Raw genomic sequence first — 16,814 nt, forward strand, 5'->3', positions numbered from 1 at the left:
AAATAATAATATACAACTAAAATACCTTTATCAATATGTGACTAAGTCATTCTGAAAAATGTTTTTTATTTATTTCCTTCGATTTGCCCAAACTTTTTGTCCGACATATAACTTTTTGCGTTACAAAATATAATTTGTACATAAACAAATCAAAATTAGCTTGCTATTTATCACCAACATTTTTGTCTATATCTTACATGTTTAGAATGTCCGACTAGGAAAATTTCCCATTCATTTTGTCCGACAGAACTTCCAATTGCTTTTTTAACCTTTCATTAAACTCTCATGCAAAAATCAGACTGCTATTCATCACCAACATAGTTCCTGTGATGTGACATGTTCTACGTGTCGGACTCGTTAAAATGCCCAACCTTTTTGTCGGACAAACATTTTTTCATATATTATATAACGTTGGCTATTAAATAAACTTAAAAACAACTTGCTATTTTTCACCATCATAAACTTGTCAGGACGACACGTTTATCATGCTCCACCGTTAAAACTTCCCCTGTTTCAGTGTTTCCGTGCATCAATGTTTGTCCGACTAGACACCGTTAAGCTATTAACAAATTTTCAGCTTGCTATTAATCAACTTTTTTTTCTTACGCGGGATCCAGGTCTAACCTGCATAATAAACAAATATATTGTATATATTTCTGCATAAACAAAACAAAAATCCGCGGTCATCTCTCCTGTCGTTTCCCCATTACTGAGGATCGTGATTTCTTCCAATATTCCTAACAATGTTTCTCCATTGGTCTCTATCTTCAGCTGCGCTAAGAGCTTCGCAGAATGAGTTTCCAGCTGAATGCTTTATTTGGTCAGACCATCTAGTTGGTGATCGTCCTCTTGATCTTCTCCCCGGAACGTTTCCAGAAACAATTAATCTCTCCAAACTGTCGTCACCTCTGCGAACCACGTGACCAAAGAATTGCAGAATTCGTTGCAGACATATTGTAGACAGCCTTTTTTAATATTGAGTTGGTTTAGAATGGAAACGTTTGTCCTATGAGCTGTCCAAGGTATGCGCAGCATTCTTCTCCAGCACCACATCTCAAAGGCATCAATTTTTTGGCGCTCGCATGCGCGAAGAGTCCAAGTCTCTGCTCCGTATAGAAATATTGAGAATACAAGGGCATTCACCAATCTCATCTTGATATTTTGAGAGATAGATATGTCTTTCCAAACTTTAGTTAGGCGACTCATCGCATTTTTTGCCATACCAATAAGTCTCCGAACTTCTGCTTCACAGTTACCATCGTTAGTTATACTAGACCCGAGATAGACAAAGGTGTTTACTAACTGGTATTCCTCTAATATGTTAGTCAGTTGGATAGTGTCAAATCTGTCGACCACCGTGGTCATATTTTGTCCATATTGTCATATTAAATCCAAAAATCGGTCCGCGATCATATTTTTTAATTTTATATTTTTTTGCGTTCGGATTAGCGAATGTTCGGATTACCAGGGTTCGGATTATCGACGCTCTAACTGTATTCATTAAGAAATTCTTCTATTGAATAATATGGTCAACTTTTGTTTTTGATCTTACCCAGTCGTTCCTCTTTCTGTATGACAGTCGTATACCTAACATTGCTCTTTCTGTTGTGGCTAGTTTATTCATAATTGCCTTGGTTAGGGTCCATAATGAATTTTACAATTCAGGGTCCGCAAAACATTGCACATTTGAAAAATTATGCTGGGCCCTAAAAGCACTTTAAATAGTAAAAAATTTTTATACGTGAAAAGTACGTTTTTACATGTAAAAGCCTCAAGCTTTCAAACGCAGTTTGAAACATTAACATCGATCAATTACAAGAGACTACGGAATTTTTAAAGTTATGGTGGAGGGGGTAGCCCCTCGACCTGAATCGGCGAGTTTAAAATCACAATGCGCTTCAAAAATTGCCAAAAATTTTCTCGGCTTCCTGTCATGCTGTCATCTGATTCTGATCTATTTTTTAACCGATGTCTCGGACGACAAGGATTTCAAATACACTAAGCATCAAAATTAACGCACCACCTTAAAAATGGGACATTTTTGATGTCTCGTATTTCCTAAACTTGTGCGATTTTAGTGATTTTTTAAATATGTTATAGCTTTATTCTTCAAGAATATCGGTGTAATAACATTGTTGCTAAACAGATAAGTGTCATTGTATACCGGGTGTAACAATGATAGTGTGTTTTTCCCCAAAGTTTGGAACACCCTGTGGAATATTCTAGAGTATATAAAATATTGAAATTAAAACTCAACTGTAGCCGTAGGCTTTCTTAATAGTATTTTGCTTTTTGATTCATTCGCTTATGTTGGATAATAAAAAAGTTAGGTACTTTAACAATGTTGCTAGTTACTAGCAATGTTCTTTATCAATATAGGGTGTTTCTAAATAAGTGCGATAAACCTTAAGGGGTAATTCTGCATGAAAAAATAATGACCGTTTGCTTTATAAACAAATGTCTGCGAATGCTTCGTTTCCGAGATACGGGATGCAGATTCATGCAGAATTACCCCATAAGGTTTGTCGCACTTATTTAGAAACACCCTATATTGATGAAGAACGTTTCTAGTTGTTAAAGTACCCAGGGCCGTGTCGTGCTATGATGCGGTGAGGCAGTCGCATCAGGCGGCATCACAAGGGGGGCGGCATAATGAGTAAAATCAAAATACATCAAAATAATCATAAGAATAAGAAATGGTGTGCAAAATAGAATACATACTTGAAAAATATCCGAGGGCGTTTTATGCGCCCTGCGCATGTGCGTATGCCACTCTTTAGTTTTAAAAGTGAAGAAAGCGTCTTCTTCTAAAGAAACAACATTTGTTTGTATTATTCAAGAACTGTACACTTTTCCTTTTTAATGTGTATGTTGTGGCATAATTTGTAATTTAGATATCCGTTGGTTTTATCTCTCTGTGTGTTAGTTTTAAAAAATTATTTGTTCCAATGAAAATACTCATTTAGAAGTGAACAATTTTGCTAGAGTCAGTTGTTTAATATAAATGGATTTTTTTTCTGGTTCTACAAAAAAGATTTCAATTTTGTGAAATATATGACGCCTTATTTCAAATAATAAGTAGTCAACAAAAATTCAGAAACTAAATTCAAATCATGAGGAGTAGCAAAAAATATTAAAAATTGATATTTTATTTCATATAAATTCAGTCTCGAAAATTTTGAAACATGTAACTATAAACTTGTCAGATTGTGTACAAATGTTGTCAGAAACTATAGAAAAAATGAAAAGTTACAGACATCTGGCTATCATCAAACGAAAATTACTGCTATTGAAATTGCAGAAAATCTTGATATAAATTCCTAATTTCCAACTGAAAATAAAATTCGAACCAGAAGAAAAAGCGTCAATTTGATTACGAAAAATCTGTGAATGAGCTCTTTCCAGAGGAACACAAATTTAAATTAATTTTTTTTAATCTATATTTTAGACATTGCCATTTATTCTTTGATTGATCGATTTTCGCTTCTAGAAATTCATAAATAAATAATTTTTTGACGATATTTTTAAATTTAGGGAAATAAATGATAAAACACTAGAAAAATTTTGTAAGAATCTTTATTCAATATTTTCAATAGAAAAAGAATCAGATATACGTAGAGACAAATGATCTTGTAGAAGAATTGAGTGATATATCACAAATGATACCATAACCCACAAAACCTTTAGAGGTTTTTAACTATTTGTGCCAAAATAGCCTATTTTCTTTAGACCCAAATGTAGCTGTATCACCAAAGTCGGCGATAAAGAGCCTGAAAGGGATACCGTGCAGGCGGGCGCCTCTGTTTGGGGGACACCAAAGAGTTTTTTCTGATGTTATACAAAGTACTAATTGAAACAAACCGAAGAGCGCCTATGCTAATTTTATAGGCGGACACCTTATACCCCAGCGCCGGTGCTGTGTCTTACTAAGAATTTTATTAACTATAGTCTCGGTAGCTAGTGGGAAAGAAGCTTTTCAAAATAAAAAATTATTAAAAACTATCGTAAAATCATTTAGATAAATAGTTCTCACTAACTGCTACTTTAAACTACACCTACACTACAAAATTAAAGTCAGAAGGGTAAAATTGTAATTTTTGTAAATGCTATTTAATGTTAATACATATTTCATTTAATTTAAAGTATATTTTTTTAAATAAAAGTTTTCGTTCATTTTGTGCATTTGCATTTAATAAAAATAAAAGGTGAGTTTCAATAATATTTAAGGGGCGGCATTTCGAAGACTTGCATCATATTCAAAAAATGTACCGCACGGCTCTGAAAGTACCTAACTTTTTTATTATCCAACATAAGCGAATAAATCAAAAAGCAAAATTTTAAGAAAGCCAAGGCTACAGTTGAGTTTTAATTTCAATATTTTATATAAGCTAGAATATTCCACAATGTGTTCCAAACTTTGAGGAAAAAACACCATATCATTGTTACACCCGGTATACAATGACACTTATCTGTTTAGCAACAATATTATTACGTCGATATTCTTGAAGAATAAAGCTATAACATATTAAAAAAATCGCTAAAATCGGACACTAGGTTTAGGAAATACGAGACATCAAAAATGTCCCATTTTTAAGGTGGTGCGTTAATTTTGATGCTTAGTGTATGATATTTTTAAACACCTATTTTAATTGCAAAACGGGAAATTTGTAATAAACAATTTTATGCCATTCAATAATAGTACATTGTTTACCGGGTAGGAAAAGCTTAACATTCCTGGACGACTGTGAAGATTGCTAAGTCGAGGCGCAAGCCGAGACTTAGCAACACAGAGTCCAGGAATGTGGCTTTTCCTACGAGGTAAACATACTATTTTTCCGCAAATCGTTTAAAATTCGACAGATATTGATTGATTTAAAAAAAACGCGATAATTTTATTCCCAAATAAATGGTGCTTTGAAATTCCTAATAAAATTACTTGGGTTACTATGGAAACGTATTGAGGTTGAATTGTCAAACTTGACGCTTATAAATTTAATTGCTGGTGTTCTCGAAAGTAAATATCAACTAACAACTAACAACTGTACGGAAATATCATTTCCTTACAGTAAGGAAATGACATTTCCTTACAGTAAGGAAGTCCTGACTTTTTCTTCAAGAAATTTTGACAGGAATGTCAAAATTTCCTGGCGATTTGCGGAAATAGTATTTTCTTTCCATGTAGTTTTTATTTCTGAACTTGCAACCTACATAGTACGCAATGCTTATATATTGTATATTGAATTATGCTTTTATTTATGTTTTTTTTTCGAAATCAACATTCATTTCTGTTTCTTTTTGTGTTTCAAAATTAAATAAAATGCCAATTCACGAATGAATAACTAACTATATATTGTTTATTAAATTCAGAATAATTTGATTATTATCCGTAAAGAAAAGTCACGTTTTATTTCAAACACCAAAACCAAACAAAATATCTATCTATCACGTTTATGAACAATCCACATTTGGCAATAGACTTCAGGAATTTTGTAATATCATATCGACATCAAAATGGCATTGGTTATGTAACAAAAGCTTTCACTTACACACAAACTGCACACAGATCTACGGCTTTGGATTCGGTTTAGATAAATGCACCCAGAGATGCAAGTGACATTCTCAAATAGTACAGATACCACGATGCTTTGTAATACGCGAATGCCGCCGGTATTATAACCGGTTGTGTTCTTGAAATTTGAATGTGGATTACGAAAGGGCAAATAAAAATGATTTGAGATTCATCTCAAACGAGTAGCTTGGAATATTAATACAAGAATAAAAAACCGCTATACGCTGTAAAAATGTGTGACGCACATAATATTCCACCTATAAAAAAGCTGATATGATTGTTAACACATTATTTAAAAAGAGAGAAACTCAACTTATTACGTACAAAAGTGGAAAACATCAATCCCAAATAGACTATTTCATGATAAGGAAAGAAAACATACGTGAATGCAAGGACTGCAAGGTAACAGTTAGTGAGACAGTAAGCCAACAACATAAGCTGCTTGTTCTGGACATCGAAGTAAAAAGCGAAACAAAACAAAAATATCGGAGAGGACCACAAAAAATCAAGTGGTGGATGCTAAAAGATGAGAAAGAAGATCTATTCAGGGAAAGAATAGTAGAGAAAATATGTTGGGACATGAAAGGAAGCCCTACTACAATTTGGAGAAAAATGGGCAGTAGTATTAGAGAGACTGCTATTGAAATACTGGAGAAAACGTCAGGAAAAAAGTTTGAGGATAAAGAGACTTGGTGGTGGTCAAATGAAGTTCAAGGAAAAATAAAAGAGAAGGGAAAATTATATAAAAAGTGGCAAGAAGCCAGATCCAACACAGATCTTCAAAACTATATGGTCGCGAAAAAGGAAGCGAGAGTAGCAATAGCAAAAGATAAACCATTAGCGTATTCAAACCTATACCATTAACTTGATACCAGGGAAGGCGAAACGAAGATATATAAAATAGCCAAACAGAGAGCAAAGAAAGCAAAAGATTTTAATCAGATTAGATGTATCCGAGATGAAAATAATAAAATACTAGTTCACGAAAAGGATGTCAAAAAGAGATGGAGAAAGTACTTTGACAGCTTATTAAATGAAGAATTTGACAGACAGCCTGTGGAGGCAACGGAGACAGTAGCAGCAATGGTCACCAAAATAACAAACGAGGAAGTGGCTCAAGCGCTTCAAAAAATAAAGAAAGGAAAAGCGGTAGGATCAGATGATATTCCTGGGGAAGTATGGAAAGCATTGGAAGAGACAGGAACAAGGTGGCTAGCAGGTTTATTTAATAGAATTATGGAAGTTGGACAAATGCCAGACGAATGGAGAAGCAGTATATTAGTACCTGTCTACAAAAACAAGGGAGATATACAGCAGTGTACAAACTACAGGGCTATAAAACTGCTTAGCCACACCATGAAAATATGGGAGAGAGTAATTGATAGACGGATACGTGAAGAGACCGACATATCCGAGAATCAATTTGGCGTTATGCAGGGCAGATCAACAACAGACGCAATTTTCATTATAAGGCAGTTGATGGAAAAATACAGGAGTAAAGAAACAAACGCTCATATGGTATTCATTGATCTTGAGAAAGCATATGATAGAGTTCCTCGAGAGATTCTGTGGTGGGCACTCAATAAGAAAGGAGTCCCTGGTGCATATGTAAAGATTGTGAGGGATATGTATGAGGGAGTAACGACTAGTGTTAGGACAGGTGTGGGAGAGACTGATAAATTTCATGTGAAACTAGGATTGCACCAAGGCTCGGTGCTTAGTCCGTATTTATCCTCATTAGTTTTGGACCAGATAACAGCGAAATTACAGGGTAACATTTCATGGTGCTTAATGTATGCTGATGATGTCGTGTTAGTAGGAAATAGTGAATGAGACTTAGAACAAAAACTGGAACAGTGGACACGAGCTCTGGAGGAAAAAGATTTAAAACTTAGTAGGACAAAGACAGCGTATTTGGAATGTTCATTTAAAGATGGAGTTACTACAAATAAAATGGTATCTTTGGATGGTGAACTGATTGTAAAAAGCAATAGTTTTAAGTACCTGGGATCGGTATTACAGAGTAATGGAGAAATAGATGGAGATGCATGCAGTAGAATTAGGGCTGGATGAATGAAGTGGAAGGAAGCGTGGTGTGTTGTGTGACAGAAAAGTTCCAAAGAAGCTGAAAGGAAAATTCTATAAAACAGCCATAAGATCGGCTATGATGTACGGAACTGAATGTTGGGCAGTGAAAAAGAAAGAGGAACAACGAATGCATGTGGCGGAGATGAGAATGCTTAGATGGATGAGTGGAGTGACAAGAAAGGATAAAATTAAAAATGAATATATTAGGGGAAGTCTATGTAGGTGTGGCACCAATTGATGCCAAAATGAGAGAGCATAGGTTGAGATGGTTTGGTCATGTTCAACGTCGTGACGTTAATCATCCAATAAGAAGAGTAGCTGAAGTGCAGATTCCTGGAAGGAGTAGGAGAGAAGACCAAAGAAGACGTGGGGGGGGAGCCGATTAGGCAGGACATGTTGGTAAAGGGGATTAATATTGATATGACCCAGGATAGAATTATGTGGAGAAATGCAATTAGGGAAGCAGACCCCGCATAGGGATAAGGCAAAGAGAATGATGATGAAAAAAGCTGATATGAATATTGCGTGGCGCAAAAATGTATTTTTATTTTGATGGAAAATAAAATTATGGTTTTGTTTTAAAATATTTTTCCATATTTGCTATTATATATATATATATATATATATATATATATATATATATATATATATTATATATATATATATATATTGTATATATATATATATATATATATATATATATATATATATATATATATATATATTAATATATATTATATTTTATCCTCAACCTTTTTCTTTCCTGGGCCACATATTAGCTATTGCCATAGCTTGCGGGCCGCAATCAAGATGAAGTAGTATACTTATTGGGAAACGGAAATACTTGAATGGTGAATAGGGGTAAATGAGGCGGTTCTAGACATACTAGATTAATTGCTCTACCGACCATAATATAACCAAGTTACAAGGTGTTTTATTGATTTTGCCCATTTCTTTTGGACCCATAACTTTAGAACCACCTTGTATATTTTTTTGATATTTCGTATACGTATGTCACATTTAGAACCCAAACCACCAAACTACTAATCACAAGAAAAATCCAGGTCCGGATTAAACAAAATTATACATCCATTGTGAACTTGAAAAAACATCCCGTATATTGAAATTTTCAAAAACCGTTTGCACATTTGAAAAGAGCTTTAATGGAGCTTCCATTTTTTGCGCAGACAATTCAATTACTGTATTTTAAAATTATGTCGAAATTTTTAAGAACTCGAACTTTCAAAACAAAAATTTCGATATAATTTCAAAATTAATGTCATTAAATTGTCTGCGCAAAAAATTGAAGCGAGCAATTAAACTTAGTTTTTATGCTCTTTTCAAATGTGCCGATGAATTTTGAAAATTTTAATATACAGGGTGTTGTTTTAAGGTCACAATTATTTTAAATTTTTTTTGTTAATCCGGACCTTAACTTTTCTTGTGATTACTAAATGGGTCGTTGCAATGTTGTAAATAAGTATTGATTATTTGTAAAATGAGTATTTGTTCATTAACTTAATAATTTATTATTAAAAGTTAATAATACCTTGCTTTTTAATTAGAATTTTTAAAAATTTCAATATAATTTAAAATTAAAGTCATTAAATTGTCTGCCTCAGTCCCAAACACGCCTCAAACACATCGGCACACTATCAGATAATTTGAAAAAACACGTGAAATTTGACAAATAATTTGATCATAGCTAGCCTTCGGGCCGCATAAAAACTCTAGAGGGCCGCAGGTTGAGTATCACTCCGCTAGTAGGAAATAATAGGCACAATGAACCGAGATGTAGGTGATTTGTTAAAATGCAATTTGCAATGCATGAAATATTTATTATTAAGTATACTTATTCAAATTTTGCTTTTTTTACTTCACCGCAATTTAGTACGAAGTAGGTATTGTTTTCTGTTAATGAATATATTAATGTTTGCCTTTGCTTGTAATTAATGTTAATGTATGTTAATGACCTATTACGCAATCATTTTTTGCTCGTTAGTAGAATAAAATTATCTTGCAGTCATTGCATTTACCTTTAATTCGATAATTCTAAAACTTCATTTCGATGAGTATGAGGACTCAAACATGTCGAAAAAACGACTGTGATGAAATCCATAGATAATATCAGCTCATTTTTTCAGGATACTTTCATCAACAGCAGCAAAAAGAACTTTTCATACTGTCTGACGCAGCTTGGTTTCCCAGTTTCCTGCCAGACGCACGGAAGAAAAGGGTCGTACATGATACAAGTATCTGACAAATATATTGGGATAACTAGAGTCTGAGGAGAAAAAGTCATTTTACAGCGTTACCAGACCTACAATCCTACATTCTCGTTTATAATAATAATTATATCTTACAATTAGCAGTTATTGTTATTTTACCAATCAATAAACAAATTTTTCAAAAGATTATAAATATTTTTTTTATTTATTTACATAAGGTACATCGACAACTATGACGATTGGTACAGGAACAATAACATTAAAAGGTAACATTTTTATAATTTGTCAATAAAGTTTCAGGTTTTCATTTAAAATTTAAATAAGTTTAATATATAATTAACCCTGTGAAAACTGTTATAGTAACCTAAAAGAAACAACAATCTTTAAACAAATTATAAAAATTCCTTTTTTCTACGGCCGAGATTAAACAGCTACTTCCTAGCACGCATTTCGTTTCCGAAAGTTGCACTTTCCCGCACGGCGTGCGGGAAAGTAGAATACCTTCTAATATGGTATTATAATATACTATAATACATGCAATAAACTAATATTTAGATATTATTTACTAATTTATTTCAAATGTATATTATTGTGTTCATGTTTTAATGAAATTAACGCAATAATTCGATGAAATAAAATTATTTTGACATAATATTTAAAAGTCAAATCATGGAAACCAATATCGTCGTCGTGGTAACCCATTATATTGACTTGTCGAAGAATTAACTTGTGTATTTTCACTCCTAAATAAAAATTGATATAACTCTATTTTTTGTGGCTTTTTTCCAAACGTATGGCCTTAGGAAAAATATTGTTCCTAACTCATGCGGAAAGTGTCTTCCCCGCACTCGACTGCTTGCCCGAACTCCGCTATCGCGTCGTTCGCACCAACGGCAGTCTCGTGCGTGAAAGTATCACTTTCCGCACTAGTTGGGAAAATAACTATTTCCACCTACCTCTTCTGAAAGTATACGTTTCCGGACCTGATTGTAGGGAGCAAAGTTGTACTTTTCCTCCCTAGGGAGGAAAATATTTTTCCTCCCTAGGGAGGAAAAGTAAAAGTGATGTCATTGTATTTCATTCATGAAATATAACTTATTGGCGCCCTGTACAATATCTATTTTGTAGTACGTAAGTATCTATACATTTTAACGTTTATTGAAAAACACTGCATTTTGCAGAATGGTAAAAAACAGTAAATTGTTATTTTGATTTAACAATGTTTACATTAATAATTTGACTTATATTCGACAGTTGACAGTTATATTGTACCTACTTGTTAGTTTTAGTTCTAATAAATTTTGTTGGTTAGTTACATAAATAAATTAAGTAAAAATGAAAAAAGGACTTGTTTTTTTGAGGAAGGTGGAAAAACCATATGTATAATATGGGAGTAAAGTGCCTTTTCCTCCCTTGAATGATTACTGCCCTCCTCTACGCGTCGAGCAGTAAACTTCATTCTCGGGAGGAAAAGCAGCACTTTCCTCCCTTGTTATACAAATAGCTATTTTCTACCAGTGTGCAAAAACGTCTACTTTCGCGCACGCATTTTTGTTTAGAAAGTTTCACTTTTCCGCACGCGGTTTTTATTTTTCCGCACGCGTGTTAATTTAGATATGTTAATATGGCCTTAAAGTAATTATAATACATGCAATAAACTAATATTTAGATATTATTTACTAATTTATTTCAAATATATCTTATTGTGTTCCTGTTTTAATGAAATTAACGCGACAATTCGATGAAATAAAATTATTTTGACATAATATTCGAAAGTCAAATCGGTAGACAATAACAGTCGTTTTGAATCATCGTCATGGAAACCAAGATCGTCGTCATGCTAACTAATTATATTGAAAGTTTGGTTTTGACAACCTTGTTAAAGAATTAATTTGTGTGTGTATTTTCATATTAATTAAATTAATTGATTAAGCTTTGGTAATTTTTTAAAGACGCTTAGAAAAAATATTGTTCCTAACTCTTGCAGAAAGTCTCTTTTCCGCACTCGACTGCTTGCCGAACTCCCGCTTCGCGTCGTTCGGCAAACTGCAGTCACGTGCGGAAAAGAATGACTTTCTGCACTTGTTAGGAAAATAACTATTCTTTAATTTATTTAAAAATTGTTATAAATAAGTAGGTTTCCATGGACAATTTTCGGTAAACTATTGAAGATACAGGGTGTCTGCGTAACTTGGAACCATATGGGAAACTTTTTTAATATCAATTTCTCTGCATAGTCTAAAACCTAAGATGCAATCATCAGATATCAAATTTTGTCAACAGTATACGAGGTATGTCAAAAAATATGAATTTCGCTCAAGAGCAAACTACCTTTATATTTCAAAATATCAAAAAATTTTATTATGAAAAGTTATTTGTAATTAAAAACCATATTCAAATATGCAACAACAGCCTTCTACTTGAAAAAAAAAATTTCTGAAATTTTCCTAAATTACCGATTCCGAACATAATTTTTATTTATTAGACATGTAATAACTCTTTTATTAATAATTTTAGGAAAAAAAGTTATTCTTCATAAAAATCTGTGCATGATCTAAACCTCAAGATGCAACCATCAGTTATCCAAGTTTGTTAATTTTATACGAGGTGTGTCAAATATTTTTAGAAAGAATTCTTTCAAATTCATAATATTTGACACACCTCGTATAAAATTAACAAACTTGGATAACTGATGGTTGCATCTTGAGGTTTAGACCATGCACAGATTTTTATGAAGAATAACTTTTTTTCCTAAAATTATTAGTAAGAGAGTTATTACATGTCTAATAAATAAAAATGATGTTCGGAATAGGTAATTTAGGAAAATTTCAGAATTTTTTTTTTCAAGTAGAAGGCTGTTATTGCATATTTGAATATGGTTTTTAATTACAAATAACTTTTCATAATAAATTTTTTTGATATTTTGAATTATAAAGGTAGTTTGCTCTTGAGAGAAATTCAGATTTTTTGACATACCTCGTATACTGTTGACAAAATTTGATATCTGATGATTGCATCTTAGGTTTTAGACTATGCAGAGCACTTTATAAAGAATAACTTTTTTTCGTAAAATTGATATTAAAAAAGTTTCCCATATGGTTCCAAGTTACGCAGACACCCTGTAGCATATTGGCATTATAATAATATATTGATTAACAAGTTTTAGCTTGTGGGTATGAAATTGACTTTTTTGAGACAAAAAAAATGAAAAATTGAGACTTTATGAAGAGGACGAGTCCAAAAAGCCCTTCTAAATATTGACAAAGCACCTGTACATCATGACATTTTGAAAATTATCTTTTTTTATGATATGGGACAAATTAATATAATTATTTTAATAAATCTCATTTTTAAAAATTAAAGCAAGGCATCTCAAGAGAGTCGTCTGTTCAACGTTTTGGCTTCGTTTCCTAGGGTAGGGGAAACCGTGTCAGACTCGACCTAATGTAGTGATTTTTAAAGTTTGCAGAGAGTATATTATTATATTTTTTTGTCGACAGGTACTCGATCGATACTTTGGTCTTTTTATACAAAACAATAAAAATATACTTACTATCATAAGAAATAAAACGCTGATAGTTAGCGACCCGCAAATAATCCACACCATACCTAGACTTTTCACACATAATTTAGCAATAACAGTAGTTACTCTGATTGAGCAATTCACTCATTCACTGTGCACCATTTCCCACACAAACACTGCAACTACATTATCATTATCAACTACCGAAGACTTTATTATCGAATAAAACAATGCCAGCAGGTAATATGACACTGTTTTGAATAATTGCTTGGTGTGTTCTTTTTATTATTCTACATTAGCAAGGGTCAACGCATTATATTTCTTTGCAAATCACCATTTTAACAAACAATAAGTACTATCATTACAGAATTTGTGTGTCGAGGGTACGACGCGAGTCGGAAAAGAGTCCTTGTATATGTATAGGTAACTGAACGAAAATGGACATGTTCAATAGTCAATTAGACATCGCTGCTGCTATTGATATTAATACGTGTTTATTGATATTTAATGACTTAATACTTAGTGCAGGAATATTTTATTGTTTTATGATATAAAAACGCTACGATCACGGTACTATATTTTGATAAGACGGAAAAAATTAATATTTGCCCGAATCAAGTAAAATTTTCAACTGAAATTAAAAATTTTTGACTTTGAAACTATTAATTTTATCAAAAAAATGCATAGAACGTTTCTTGCTTAGAATGATTGTTTTTACCAACTTTTTTACCAACCACCCCCATGATAAAAGCGCCTTTTGGCATCTTATAGATTTTGATCCTTGGACTATCGATTATAGGCTATTGATTATGTACTATAGAAAAGAACTACAACGTTAACGGGGTTTTATTATTTCATATGGTTAATGAATCTCTCTATATATGAAAAAACCGCGGAGTGCTACCATTTAAAGGGGTGCGTTTTTGAGAAACGGGTGAGTTAGTCCCTGGGCACAGGTTACATTAGGGTGAGTTCTATGCACTTTTGGTACAAATACGTCTACATAAAAATTGTTCCTGGTTAAATTTCCTATCTAAATATAACTTTTTAAAGTCAAAGATACCTTTTTTTTACAAAAATATATTCAAAAGAAAAAGCACAAAGAAACCCAAAAGAAAGAAATTTTGTTTTTTGTCCCATAACTTTTGTCCACGGGGATATAGTTATAGACATTGCTTCACAGAAAAAAAATTTACATATTTTCTCTTTAAAATGATGTTTGGTAGAGGTCATTAGGATTTACAGTTTTTGAAATATGATTTTTCAAAGTTCGCCACTCACAGCAATGTTGGACAATTTTCCTTATTATTTCGCAAATATTGTTCTGTAATTTTTTTCTACGTAACTTTAGGTATATGCAATGGTACATGTAAGAGGAATAGAAATCAATTACCTTTAAAATGGTCTACTGTATAATATTGTACGACTTCTTTTAAAGAGGTTATCTTTTTCAAAACTTTATACTTTTAACGAGTTTTTATATTTTTTACGATTATTTTTAAATTTCCCATTATAACTTTTTTTCTATATGGTGTATATTATATAGGGTGTCCCAAAAGTAGCAGAACGGTCGAATATTTCGCGAACTAAATATCGGATCGAAAAACTGAAAAATACGTGTTCAATAATTTTCAAAAATCTATCCAATGACACCAAACACCAATCCCCACTACACCCTCTGGAGGTGGGGTGGGGGGTAACTTTAAAATCTCAAATGGAAACCCTCAGTTTTTCTTGCAAATTTGGATTCGTTACGTAAAAGTAGGCAACTTTTATTCAAGACATTTTTTCGAACTGTGGATAGATGGCGCTATAATTGGGAAAAACGATTTATCCTGATACCATAGGTAAATTATAGAAACGGTCTAATATCTCACGAAATCCACTTCCAAATAAGAAACCAAAAAACAAATTTTTAATATTTTTCGAAAACCTATCGAATAACACCAAACATGACCCTCCAACCCACCCCCTGGAGGTGGGGTGGGGGGTAACTTTAAAATCTTAAATAGCAACCCTCACTTTTTATTGCAGAATCGGATTTGTCATAAAAAATTAAGCAACATTTATTCGAAACATTTTTTTAAATTTTTGATAGATGGCGCTAATAAATCGTATTTTTCCAATTAAAAGCGCCATCTATTAACAATAATTCTAAAAAATGTTTCGAATAAATGTTGCTTAATTTTTTATGACGGATCCGAATCTGTAATAAAAAGTGGGGCTTGCTATTTAAAATTTTAAAGTTACCCCCCACCCCACTTACAGGGGGTGGGTTGGAGCGTCACGTTTGGTGTTATTCGAAAGGTTTTCGAAAAAGATTAAACATCTGTTTTTTTAGTTTCTCATTTGGAAGTGCATTTCGTGAGATACTAGACCGTTTCTATAATTTACCTATGGTATCAGGATAAATCGTTTTTCCCAATTATAGCGCCATCTATCCACAGTTCGAAAAATGTCTTGAATAAAAGTTGCTTACTTTTACGTAACGAATTAAAATCGGCAAGAAAAACTGAGGGTTTCCATTAAGGATTTTAAAGTTACCCCCCACCCCACTCCCAGGGGGTGTAGTGGGGGTTGGTGTTTGGTGTCATTGGATAGATTTTTGAAAATGATTGAACATGTATTTTTCAGTTTTTCGATCCGATGTTTAGTTCGCGAAATATTCGACCATTCCACTACTTTTGGGACACCTTGTATAATAAAAAAGAAAGCTTATTCTGTTTACTTTAAAATTGTGTATTATAAAAAATTCTAGGGTTATTTTTGAATAAGATATGCTTTTTCAAATTGTAATAAGTACTTGCAACGATTTTTGATTTTAGGATTATTTTTTAAATTCCTCATTATAACTTTTTTATGTGATTGTGTGTTATGATTGAATCTTATTTTTTATAGGTAATACTTTGGATTCACTTGACTCGGCGGGGCAAACTTCAAAATATGGATTAATTCCAATATTTACTATCAAAGCTCCTGCACCACAAGCTTTGCTTGAAAAAATACATAGCATGTAAATGTATCAAAGGATGTACAAAAAACTGCGGTTGTAGGAAGATAGGAATTAGTTGTCCAATATTCTGCAAAGGGTGCATGTGCATGGGTACTAATTGTGGGAACTCTAAGATAACTGAGGTGTCAGAGGAAGATATTGAAGCTAATGCTAACGAAGAGATGGACTTTGATTTGTAAAATTTTTTAAATGTCAACGTTTAAATAATTTTAACTAAAGTGATGTTTTTTAAGACTAATGTTTATGAAATTTTTGGAAAAGAAATAATTTTAAATAATACTGGTAAAAAAATATCAAAGAATCACTCGGTTTCCATTATGTATTTAAATATAGATGATACACCATTTTAAAGAACAGAAAGTAAGCCCTCTTTGTTGCGCAATATATAGATAG

General features: G+C 32.6%; 1 protein-coding gene across 5 annotated transcripts in view; it reads right to left on the reverse strand.

Moving 5' to 3' along the window:
• LOC126880629 (protein fem-1 homolog CG6966) overlaps positions 1–16,814 on the reverse strand; it is a 379,485-nt gene that overhangs the window by 192,239 nt on the left and 170,432 nt on the right. For 2 of the 5 annotated variants that reach the window (XR_007696658.1, XM_050644645.1), the window contains exon 2: positions 1,553–1,706. The exons of 2 other annotated variants lie outside the window; for them this stretch is intronic. Coding sequence is in view for 2 of the 3 variants with exons in the window: in XM_050644645.1 (XP_050500602.1) it covers positions 1,553–1,624 (72 nt within the window). In the remaining variant the exon portion in view is untranslated. Of the gene's footprint in view, positions 1–1,552; positions 1,707–13,438; positions 13,564–16,814 lie in introns of those variants that run through there. One more of the 5 variants, XM_050644647.1, reaches the window with a different exon arrangement.

Source organism: Diabrotica virgifera, chromosome 2, assembly GCF_917563875.1.
Source record: "Diabrotica virgifera virgifera chromosome 2, PGI_DIABVI_V3a".
Lineage (NCBI taxonomy): Eukaryota > Metazoa > Arthropoda > Insecta > Coleoptera > Chrysomelidae > Diabrotica > Diabrotica virgifera.